The sequence below is a fragment of the Phragmites australis genome, chromosome 17, assembly GCF_958298935.1.
Source record: "Phragmites australis chromosome 17, lpPhrAust1.1, whole genome shotgun sequence".
Taxonomy (NCBI): Eukaryota; Viridiplantae; Streptophyta; class Magnoliopsida; order Poales; family Poaceae; genus Phragmites; species Phragmites australis.
The window spans coordinates 20,520,956-20,533,477 of NC_084937.1; the positions used below are offsets into that span (position 1 = coordinate 20,520,956).

At 44.5% G+C, this 12,522-nt stretch overlaps 1 protein-coding gene across 1 annotated transcript; it reads right to left on the reverse strand.

Moving 5' to 3' along the window:
* Positions 1–1,887: 1,887 nt before the first annotated feature.
* On the reverse strand, positions 1,888–6,386 carry LOC133896634 (uncharacterized). Its single transcript, XM_062337231.1, has 5 exons — positions 5,934–6,386; positions 3,504–5,809; positions 2,701–3,111; positions 2,374–2,603; positions 1,888–2,279 (listed from the first exon to the last, which is right to left on the reverse strand). The coding sequence occupies exons 1-5, from the start codon at positions 6,113–6,115 to the stop codon at positions 2,028–2,030; spliced, it is 3,381 nt and encodes a 1,126-aa protein (XP_062193215.1). The 5' UTR covers positions 6,116–6,386; the 3' UTR covers positions 1,888–2,027.
* Between the last annotated feature and the right edge of the window lie 6,136 nt (positions 6,387–12,522).

Consider the following 12,522-nt stretch of genomic DNA (forward strand, 5'->3'; position numbering starts at 1 on the left):
AGCATTACAGGCAGCTTGAGTGCAGACGAAACCCAACTTTTCTATCATTCATCTTCACCTTTGACGAAATCGGCCTCTAGATCATCTGAATCCACATATATCAAGAGTGAGTACATAATGTACTCAGCAAGTTCTACCTTAAGGGGAGATATTAGATGCATAAAGGTAGATCAAGGATAAGACTGTAGAGTTTTTAGGTTTTGTAAAAAGCTAGTTTTTGATGCAAGATTCAATTTGTAAAGACTATCTTAAAATATTTTTTGAGAGAACACATAAGTTGAGTTTATGAAGTTGTTATATGTTCATCCTACAAGTTCCTACACTTCTTTTGCCGGTGGACACATAGTTCGGGATACTCCAGGCACATGGTCAATATTTTTTTTGAAAACACGGGCACACTGTCCACTCACGCACCAAGAAGATACACATACTGAAAAGCTAATTATTGTGATCGAACCATAGTATGTCCTTGATCGAGGACACAATTATCTGTATAGGTTTAACACTCTGTATAGGTTGTACACTTTACTCATAAGATATACACAAACTCCAACCTTAGCAATTGGTGAAACTATCATAACGAAACACAACGACCTCACAACATAGCTATAATATCCACCTGCGAGGCACTAAGATACCAAAAACCTTAGAATATTCACGGGAAGGACCATTTAGCAATACCAAAGCTATGACATAGCCTTAACAATATCACCAGCCGGACCTTGAGTTACGCACTGCCCAAGTTCTCCTAGTCCCAGTTTCCACTACCGGCCTCCGAGTGGGTACCAAACTAAGTTGAAGGGGTTGAGTCAAGTCCTGCCCATTCAGGTCATGTACTTGTACGATTGAATACTAGGTAGGATGTCACAGCGAACCAGCCCTTATACGATCGAGACAAGTGTCTCCCAGCAAGAACACCTCAGACGAACATTGCTCTAAGGTAATTCCCACATATGGGGTACCTTACTCACCCCCGTTAAAATACACTAGAGTTTTCATAAACACATCTTACACACACCAAGCACACAACACTTCAAATTATTTGAAAAGGTATGATTAACATATGTAATTATCCTGATTCTTTCATTTGAGCAAATTAATCCCAAGCATGCTGGTAAACAAGAATTCATCCAAACAATCATTATAGTTGATGTTAGGACCTTCTAGGGTTTCAACAGAATAAAGTTGACAATATCAAGACATAGCATAAACAAGCTAGATCATAACTACATTAGCATATTTTTAAAATTACAATTATTAACTTAAAACATGCATATCACTATAATTTAAAATAATGCCTCTACGAGTTGTGTTTGAAAATATAAGGTTAACATGATCAACTGGCGAGGGTGGGGGCGACGGCCAACGACGGGAGGAGATCCGGTGACTGGCAGAACGGAGCGAGGATGGCCTCATCTACACCGTGGTGGAGGCGATTCACGGAGTGGCTAAGGTATGTGGTTCGGATTTGGAGATTTTGGGGCTTCGGGTGAGAAGGGAGGAGAGGGTGGCGGTGGGGCTCACCAATGGTGACGACGCTTTGGCCTCGTGTGGTGGCGTAGTGGGAGAGGGAGGCGGTGGAGGCAAGGGAGGTGGTGCGGTGCAGTGTGGAGAGAGGAGGAAGAGGGTACTATTCATTTATAGGGCGACGACATGGGCACGTGAGACGGCGCGGGGCGTGAGGCGGAGCTTGAGGCTCGAGAGAGTGGCGCGGGGCGCGAGGCGATGCCGTGCGCGAGGTTGGCCTGTGACGCGCGGCACGATGCGGCATAGAGCCCTGGCGCACACAGGGGCGAGTGGCGCCGGGTCACGGGGAAGGGGGAGAGAGATAGAGATTTTTTTTCCTCTAGAAGAACATGGGTGTGACAAACTCTATGGACTGTGACCTGTTCATGAGGTTACAATTATAATTATGAACCTGTGTAAGGCACTGAATTACCAAAAGGTTGAAAGAAAACCCTACACCCGTGGATTACATGGTGAAGATATTTTTATCAAGGGAAAAAAAAACATATATATGTACTCTCTCAACAGGGAAACAACAAAAATGAAGGCTCCCTGTGGATCTTCCTATCTACCAGTATGATGTTGTCCAGCTTCGCCTTGCACCACTGCAGCTGCTCGCTGGTGATCCTCGGCATCCTCAGCACCCGTGCCACGAGTCGCATGTCGACCTGCGAGAAGAAGAGGTTCTGGTTCGTCCTGTCCTCCTTGGGCTTCTTGAATTTCTTTACAATGCAGTTCCCGGTGCGGAGGAGATCCTTGAGCCTTTTCTCTTTCTGCACACGTTTCAGACCTCACAGCGTCATACAACTAGTATTTTACTGGTACTGTAGCAAATCATCTCCTGCCGGCAATGTGTTAGAAACTTACCTTCTGTAGCGCAGCATGGATGTGCGCCATAAGATCATGGTCCGAGGGGTTCTGAAGCTCAACGTGAGTGCTCGACAAGCCCTTGAGCACTGACATCGTCTCGACTTTGTCGGCCTTGATGAACTCCCACAGAATGTGCATCGCCTCCTCCATGACGTTCTCCAGCTCCTCGCTGGTTACAACATAATTCCCCTTGCGCTGGTCCTCCATTCTGTCCTTCAAGCTGTCCTCTGCAAATCCAACATACACATTAGGATCAATCTTTACACTGAAAAATTCAGCGGTAACATGGGCTAACTAATTTTTCAGCTCCGAAGTCTGAACTACCTTTTATTACGGGTACTTCCAAGAGATTGCGAAGGATGCAACGGTTGTTGATGTAGTTTGGCAGCCTAGGATCCTTGAAGAATTCATCCTCAACGAACCTCTGCACCACCACCTGAAACTGCTGGAAGTCCCCGGCCACCTGGTTGTACTGATGGCTGTGGTAAGGGTCAGACTCCGGCAGGTCACAGGCCTGCTCGTACTGCCACCGGAGGAACTCCCATGACAAGCACATCTGACCAACGTACACTGTCTCCAGGTCATACCGGAGCTCCTTGAGGAACCGCTCCGACGGGTCCTCGGGTGATCTCCGACGTGATGACCGGAAATTATGCGACAGGATGGATGTTACCGTTGGCGACAAGGACTTCAGAGAGTTGGTGGACTGCTGAGGCCCTCTCAGTTGTAAGAAATCTGCATCCAAATTCAGTCCAGCAACATTTTAGTGCCTTAAAGCTGCTAGGTAAAGCAAGATAAAGCTGCTAGGTAAAGCAAGATAAAGCTGCATCAGTCTTCCAGTCCTGAAGTAGCTTTAAAATGTAGATTCCACGCTTGAATGTTACAAAAAGTTGCAGCAATGTGAATCTTGACTAGCATTTCAGACTTTATGTACTCCTTTAACTAAAGAATTGCATTTTTTTAGTATTCTTATTCTTTTGAGGAATGGTTCTTGATTCTTATCTGAGTTAAACAGGTAAATCAAGAACAGACTTGCAAATTTCACCCAACTAAATGAAGTGTTACAAAATACTAGAATCAGTGATAAGTAAAGGTAAATAAATTTACAAATGCGAAATTAAGCGTACCTATTGCATACATCTTCTGGTAGCATAATATGTCAAACTTCCTCATCCTCTCTCTGTAACTCTTGTAAAATTTGTTCAGCTCGTCCATCGGGTCTTCGCGGAGGAACTTGGCGTCGATCCTCCACGGCTTGAGGTCCTCCATCGGCGCTTTTGGTGTCTCCGACTCCTCCAGGATCGTTGGCAGCCCGGTCGACCGGACCTTCTTCAGCTCAAGCTTCAGCTGCTCTATTAGGTCCTGGTGCTCCCACAATGACTCCAACTCATCCTCCTCCTCTTCTGTCAAATCTTTCCACTTGACTTCGGGATCCTCCACGTCCTCTTCATACATCTTCGCCTTCCCCGTTGCCGAAACATTATCTTGCCGGCCTGCATTGTCTGAAAGATCATTTGCACTGGCTTGTTCCTCTTCTCCTCTAAGCTCTAAACTGCGCTTGGCGTCAGGGACCATTCCATATGGATGGTCATTTGCACTGAATTCTTGCTCCTTTGGGATACTCTTATCACCAGAAACTGCTGCATATGACTGATCATTTGTAGTACTGAAAGTCACTTTCTTCTCATAAGAAATAAGCTCGTTTGAATGATCATTTGCGACGACAAATTCTTTATCTGATGGATCAAGGCTTCCCTTATCGTCAGAATCCTCTGCGCATGGCTGATCATTTATACTGAGGATCTCTTTCCAAACATCAGATGTAAGTTCATGCGAGTGACCAATCGTACCGATAAATCCTGTCTCCAAAGGCTCTGGGTTTCTCTTGTCGTCAAAAACTATTTCGTATGACTGATCGCTTTCACTGGCAGTTTCTCTCCTGTCCTCAGAACTGTGCTCAAGTGAATGATCAACCGTACCGACAAATTCCTTCTCTGATCGTTCTGGGCTTGTCTTAGCATCAGGACCAGCTACTTGATCTGAGGAAACAGCTAATTCTCTCTCAGAGACTGCCTTTGGACTTCTCTGAACATCAGAAAAGTGATCATTTACGGTGATGGTTTCCTTCTCTGAATGATACATACTGTCCTCAGAAACAGGAGCAGCATCATACACCGGTGCTAACGCCACCTTCTTGCCGCCCGACGAGTGCTCGTCGTCGCTCATGTGGATGCTCCCCTCCTCCTCCGCTGTGCTCCTGTCCTCGGCCTCTTCAGCTTCTCGTGTTACCTTCACCTCGTCCTCTTTGTACTCGACGTCCGGCGAAGGGCTGCGAGACCACATGTCCTCAGGATACTTGGCAGAGCTGTCGGGGATGCTGTCCGGGGAGCCCTGGCCCAGCGAGCCCGTCCACACCGTCGTCGCCGAGTCCTGGCAAGACTGCTCCAGCTTGGGCGCCTCATCCAGGGCTTCGATGGCCTTGAGCACCTTGGCCTTGTAACTTCTGAGGGTGCCGGCGTCGCGTGCGCTCGCCGGGAAGTTCTTCTCCGAGAGGAACCACTCGCTGTCGGAGTCGATGACGAGCTCCTTCACAGAGTACCCGTCGCTGGCGTTCGTCTCGGAGTCGGAGTCACTGAAGCTGGAGAACTCCGACGCAGAACTCATCCTCCCGGCGACGGCGCTGCCCTTGGACGCGGCGGACGGGGGGCTCGCCAGCTTCCGGCTCTGCGACGGCGCCCTCTTCCCGGACGACGCCACGCTCTCGCACACGTCGGGCTCGTTCGCTGGCCGGAAGTCTTTCTCCGTGAGGAAGCCACCGCTGCGGGGGGCGGTGTCGACCACTCTTCGCTCCTCGGGCTGCGCTGCCGCCGCCGGCACGAAGGACTCCTCGACGCGCACGGTCATGGCCTCCGGCTCCCTCACGAACCCCCGGAAGTCGCGCTCCGTCAAGAACCGGTAGTTGTGCGTGGTCGCGACGACCTTCGATGGTGCTGCCTCCACAACCTCTCTCCTCTGTTCTTCCACTGCTAGCTCCGTTTCCTCTGCTTCGTCCTCGTGTTCTTGCTTGGCCGTCGATCCCAATGGAACCGATGATTCCTTCTCTTCCTCTAGTTCTTGTTCTTCCTCTTCTCGGGCTGGCAAGTCTCTCGAGATCACCACCGCCTCCCGCGGAATTTCGGGTATCTGAAGCTGAAACTTGAAGCTGAGGCTCGACGCTGGCGATGGTGCCTCCGGCTCAGGCTCCTTGCCAGCGGCAACGTTATGGAACGAAGCCATACCCTCCAGGAAATCCTCCTCGGTCGCCTGCATGAAGCTGAAACTGCGCATCATCTCCAGAATTCGGTCATCGCTCCTGTCCGCCTCCTCCCTCTCCTCGCCGGCGGCGAACCCGCCGCGCCGCGCCTTCTTCTCTTCCCTCTCCTTCTCCTCGCTCCTGCCGAGACCAAGAAACACCAAGGGGAAAAGAACCATCAATCCGTCGTGTCAAAGAACACGCCAAACAAATACGACCAATCAAATTTCAGAATTCCGGCAGTTTCATAGCCCTTGTTTTTCACCTGGAGGAGAAGAACACGGAGGCGAGGTGGGTCGCGGCGACGAGCGCGACGGTGAGGAGCCAGAAGAAGAGGGGCGACGAGGAGTACCCCACCACGGTGCGGACGAGTCCGTGTGAGCCATTGGCCGCGGCGGCAGCGCTCACAGCCGCACCGCCACCTCCTCCTCCACCTCTGGCATCCATGGGTGGACCCGCGACCAGACGCCCGCCGGCCAATTCACCTTCCAAGCCAACACACCATGCCAGACAGCCAGGTACCGAGGTACGTAGCGGCAGGGCAACGGGACGAACTACCGATCCTACTACTCTGTCCGCTTTCTACACCGCGGCCGCGGATGACCCCCTGTGCAAGAGGCGAAGAAAGCAACGTGCCACAAGTCGTATCGAGCAGTGGAGACGGGAGGAGGAAGAAAGATAGAGCAGGGGCCAGAGGGGAGGGAGAGCGACTGGAGGCGTCGCCGTGGCGTCGCTTGCGCTTCAAAAGAAAGACCGCGTCGCGCTACAGAGTCGCACCTACACTTGACATGACGCCCGTGCACCGAGCCAAACCACTCCACAAACGGAGACGTGCGCTCACGCCGAACCCCCTATCCCGCCGCCCGATGGCAGATCAACAGCGGACTCGCGAGCGCGGAGCCTCGACTCGAGCCCCTGGCCGCTGCCCGGCGGGCGCTGGGTCAGGCTCGCCTCGGGGCCGATACGATCAGACGGACGAAACCGACATCTCTTTTCTCCCGCCTCCCGTGTACGCGCAGCACCGGACGGGAAGGATTTCGGCAGGTCCAAGTCGGTGTTGCGCGGGGTCAGGTGTCGTCCGGTTAGGTTAGTGTGGAGGCTGACTCGGCCAAATAACAACCTCTGATCTGATGATCCGGCCGCGTCCAAGTCGGTGCGCCGGTGCCGTCCTACTCCTATCCCGAACGACCCGTTTCTGCGTCTCCTTCCCTTTCACAGATCACAAGCCCTCGGTTCTCTTTTTTTAGCACCCCTTCCTTCTGATCTTTATTGGAGAATTTTTAACGAGGATATAAGCTCAGGGTTTGAGTGGCTTGCGATTCTCTTATTCTTTCCTGCACTACCTCTGTTTTTTAATTTATCCTTTTAGATTTTGTAAAGTGCTCATTTTTATTCGTCTTAGAATAACACATCTTAATTGAGTCCATCTTAGCTGCCAAAAGGTGAAATAGATTATTTATATGGAACGAACTAAATTTTCTACGGCTTACATCTTTTTTTTTCCAAGTAATACTACTAACACGAGAACGGGATATTTTGGCATAGCGCATCATTGGTTGCCTTTTCTTGAAGGGGGGGGGGGGGGGGGGGCACCTTCTATTATGAACATTTTATGATTTCCATTTTTATAGCTCGGATTCTTGTCCAATGATAATGGCCCGCCATCAAATGCGTGTGGGATATGGGATTCGCTTCTTTTTATGACGCATCCGTGCGGTGCGGATTTGGAAAAGGCTGCTATGGAATCCATTCATGCTTCCTTTATGTCAATATAAAGTCAGCTATTCGAGTCAATGAGCAAAACGCAGATATCCTTCTTCCCTAGCATTGGTTTTTCACCGGCTAGTGCTAATACCATCTCCAACAGAAATTTTAAAAATTCATCATCTATAACACTGTTACAGCATCCCCTAATACTATTACAACATCATTTATTTCCTACCTTCTATTACTCTCCTCCTTCTTTCGAGCCCACACGCATACTCTAGCTACAGTGTTACGCGATCCTTTTTTTGCCGCAAATTTGCTGACCCCTATTTTCATCCCGCATTATTGTAGCAATGAAAAAAGTAGATTTAGAGTAGCTGTTGGAGAGAAATACGGGAACTATAATCGGCAAAAGTACAAACCACAGTATTTTGCGGATGGTTTGTCGACTCCGTTGGAGTTGGCCTAAGTAATTATACGAAGCAAATTACTGACTCATTTATCTGTGTAACCTTCGATGCAGGGTAATTTTGCGATTGCTATGTTCTGTTATGCTACAAAATATTTATTTGTGTTAGTAAGTTTTTATTGTTGCGGAGAAAAACACGCTTTAAACTAACTACATCCGGTCAAAATGAGTGTAGGGTCACCAATCACCACTAATTACTAGTATAAAATATGTTAAGTCTATCAAAACTATAATGTTATAAAATTACTTTTCAGGACAAATCCTGTTATAAATTTTTGAAATTTCAATTGCAATATTAAAAATATATTGATGTCAAAGTTTAAATGTGTTGATTGCATGTAATTCAAAACGACAATCTTTTGTAACTAGAGAGAGTATTACAGTCTTAATTAAGAACAAATTTAAAAGGTCATTAGAATGCCAAAACAACACCTTACAGGTGTACTCTTAATATAAGCGGTGGACGATTTATTGTGACTAGCAAAGATAAACTCGGAAGTGTTGACCGTTGATAAATTGGGTGGCCTGTGTAAATTTTTTTCTTAGTGCTAATATGCCAGCTCCATCTTGAACCATCCAATCAACATGAGCATGCACAGATATTGGTACCAAGATCATATCACTGTTAGCTTCGTTGCTCCATTTCTTAAAAAGAAAAAACTTTGCTACTTCCTAAGATCATCGCAGAAGGAGGAAGAAAGAGAAGAAACAATCAAGCCGTGTCACTCTTTGGAGGTCATTGCCGTGGAAATATTTGCCAAGCATCAGTATTGATCAAATAATAGGATATGAGCTAGCTGCTTGATTTTAATTCCAACATCATACGCCTTGTTTTGTCTTTGATTTCACAGCTTTGTGCTTTATCTAAAAAAGCTTCTTGAAGATCATCTCTCGATGCTACAGGTACTGGCTTCCCAAAATCAACCAACATGAGATCCAACAAAACTTTCAAAGGTATTGACACTCTTTCCTAAGAAAGTTGGGCAAACTCTTTCTTGAAAGTAAAATTCACAAGAAGTTGCAGTTTGATATGGACTTGTAAGAAGTTGTGTATGATCAAAACCATTGACCTTAAACTTTTGATTATCACTTTGACATAGGTTTGACTTGGTTGAAAAGTAAGGCAAAATAATCCATAGAATTCCTTGCAAAAGAATCTCATTTGATTACAAGTGGTACAAATGAGTTTTTTTAAGCACCAAATAGATGTATGGTATAGAAGTGGTATCAAGTTTTCAGGGATTGAAGTAATTGAAATTGGGAGATCATGTATTGCAAATAAATTGTTAAGAATATTTGATGTCTAGTTATGCTTACACTACATTTTACATGTGTAGATGAGTTGGTGCAAATATTTTTTATAGTGTGCATGGGCGAGTATTTGCAATATATGTAGATGGTTTATGATGCTCATTATAAAAAAATTACAAAAACAACAAAAATATTTTTTTCCTTTGAATTCTTGATGAATCCATTGTCAAAGGGGGAGAAATTTGACTATTTTGGGAGAGTTTTTGGATATTTGGAGAAATTGGAGAGTTTTTATTTTATTTTTGGACGCATTTGTTTTTGTATTATTTTCCTTCTTAGTCAAATGGAGAATATTTCTTCTTCTTTTTCTCTTAGGGGGAGAATTTTTGGATCTTTTGATGATGATCTATTGTTTTTCACTTTGCTTTTTACATTTTAAACATGTCTATAAAGGTGTTGCCAATGTTCAAATAGAGTCACTAATGTTTCATCAAGAGAAGGATTGTGAGGTCATGCGTGAAGAAAAATTAGTTTAGTGATAAAATTGGCATAGCAAAGTGATTTATTAGCATAATTGCATAAGATGATGTGCATGTGTTGCTAATATGATGCTTGGATATGTTCGTGATAGCATAGTGATATGTGCTTCTAGTTGGGTAGCAGTTGGTTTTGATATGGATGAAATACATTTATGTGAGCGATGTTGCATGTACTGATATTGAGTCAAGTCAGGAAGATCTTGTGCTCGTATGTGGTTTCATGATTTATTCATGTGCATGTGTGTATTGAGGGTGAATGTGGTCGATGACGAGATTGGATCTAGGTTCAGGGAAGAACTAAGATTCTAGTGATCAAAGATATCATACGAGATGTTTTTGTTAGAGAATAATGCATGTGAAGATGAGGTTACAGGTGTGCGACTAGGTGCGTCATAGGAAGAGCAGACATATGCGAGGTTGTGGGCAACCAGAGAACAATACGGTCGAACGATGTGGTCAAACAATGAAGTTTGACTCAGGCACGAAACGAATCTGAGTAAGTGCGAGGTGGAGTCGGACTTGAGCACGAGACATACTCGAGTCGAGTGTGAGGCAAAGTTAGACGGGAGCATGAGACATACTCGGTTGTAGGAGCTAGACGTTGTTTATTTGGTATGGATGGTGTTCGAGTAGGACACAACAATGTTGTTGCCTTGATATATTAAAATTATATGGTTGCATGTTACATGTGTATGCACACATGGCCATATAGGACATGTTCATCCAGCTGGTGTTCAGTAACCGAGTAGGAAAAGGGCTAGGGTTTAGTGTTGGTATTGGGTAGTATAAAAGAAGACCGAGGCTACTGGGTCGTGAAAACTGCGCAATAGAAGAGCAGACAATGTTAGTTTTTGTGATAGAGAGAAAAAAGAGAGGAGTGTAAGACAGAGAATAACGATTAGAGGGGGGTGAATAGGCGCCTTAACAAATTTCTTTTGAAATAGACGGTCTTCTCCTATTTTGTCACCCAACGCACCTTAAGAACAAAGCTTCACACAAAACACAAAAACACAGCAGAAGAACGGAGCTCAATCCGAAAGATCCGTCTAAAATAGAACAAAAACTCAAAGAATTTAAAAACCAAGCTTGAAGATCCAATCAAAGGTGGGTATCATGGTTGTAATCGAATACTAGGTTTCACAGCAAACTAATCCATAACTTATCCCCACATAAAGTTTGGAACTTGAGAAAAAAGATTCAAAAATCAAAGATAAGGTCACCGGTTGAAGAAATTCTCGAAGTTGATGATCTAGAGGTAAGGGAGTTCAAGACCCATGAGTATACACTTGTATGTGATTTTTAAGCCTCTAGCAACAAGAAGAATGACTTCATAAGGTGCTAAAAATTTAACCCAAAAATCAAAACGAAATATCGAAAACTTGCAAACTTGCAAGGGAACAAACAGAGAAAAACTAAATGACCTTTTACAAGTATATCACAAATCATTTGCGAGAGCTAGAATTATCAAAGGGCTCCGGAAGGTAGAACGTAGAGCTCAAAATCGCATAGATGCTTAAAAAGAGACAGTGACATAAGAACATGAAGCTTGACAAGTTAAACCCGAAGAATTGGTTGGAGCATTTAATTTCACATAGCTGAATCATTTTCAAAATGACCACCACATAAGCATCAACTCGTGCCGAGGCAATATAAGCATTAAGAACTAGCCAATTTTAACCTCAAATTAGGCAAATAAGTGTTCATGATAGTAGGCTTTGCAAACGTTCACATATGAAACCATGACTTAGATTGATCAAGTGATTAAAAAGAATTAAATAGTTAGACACATTTCTTTGAATTTTATTTTATCCTCAAGTTGCCTCTTATCCAAGCAAAGTATCGTGCGACTGGGTACGGTAAACACTTTGAGCCTTCAAGACAACCGTATTGGATCATAATTTAGCACAAGAGACTTGATTTTTCATGATTATTCAATTCACACAAGCTATTAAAATGGTTACAAGATTAAGTTAAGTAGTGCCTTTGCGACACAAGGAACACATGTTTCCCCAAGGTTCTATCACGAGCTAAACATTTAACAAAGACAGAAAACATAGTGTAATATTCTCTAATCCACTGTCTTGAACCAAGAAGACCTAGAGCAAGATATTAATCAAACTAGCCTTAACACAAGCATTGACTAAGCCTAAGCAATTACGAATATGATGATCAAGAATGTAGCATTTCATAGCCTACATGATTCATAAAATTGGTAAATTTCATCTTAAGGAAAGCAAGCTTGCTTAAAATATATCATGTCAAAGCATCAAGAAGAGTCTAAAATTAAAAGATTGCTCCACACAACTACTTAACTTAGTCCAAATTCAAGTCTAGCAATCGAAAATGCTAAAGACATTCAAGTCAAACCTCAACTACTATGATTATCTTACATAATAAAATGTAATGCAAATGCAACAAAAGTAATATAAAGTATGTACAAGGACAACTCTCCCTCACACAATGTCATAGGGATGGCACACACCAAGCTCTTTCTCAAATAAGTAAATCTTGTAACATATAGAGGCTTGGTGAATATATCTGCTAGCCGGTGTTAGGTATCTATGTAGCTCAACTCAATTTCTCCCTTCTCACTGTGGTCTCTTAGAAAGTAAAATCTCATATCTATGTGTTTGGTTCTAGAGTGTTGAACTGGGTTGTTAGCTAAGCTTATGGCACTGGTGTTGTCATACAAAAGTGGCACACTCCTGAAATTCAGTCTAAAATCCCTCAAAATAGCAACCATCCATAAAATTTATGAGCAACAGCTAGCAGTAGTTGCATATTCAGCTTCAATAGTAGACTGCACAACACTAGACTGTTTGCGAGAAGACCAACACATAATAGAAGTATCCAATAAATGACAAGTACCAGCGGTATTTTTCATGTCA

Coding starts and splice junctions, on each gene's coding strand:
- LOC133896634 (XM_062337231.1), bottom strand. CDS start 6,115: ATGGATGCCAGAGGTGGAGGAGGAGGTGGCGGTGCGGCTGTGAGCGCT. Junction 5,810..5,933: donor TCCGTGTTCTTCTCCTCCAG/GTGAAAAACAAG, acceptor TGGTCTCGGCAG/GAGCGAGGAGAAGGAGAGGG. Junction 2,280..2,373: donor TCCATGCTGCGCTACAGAAG/GTAAGTTTCTAA, acceptor AAACGTGTGCAG/AAAGAGAAAAGGCTCAAGGA.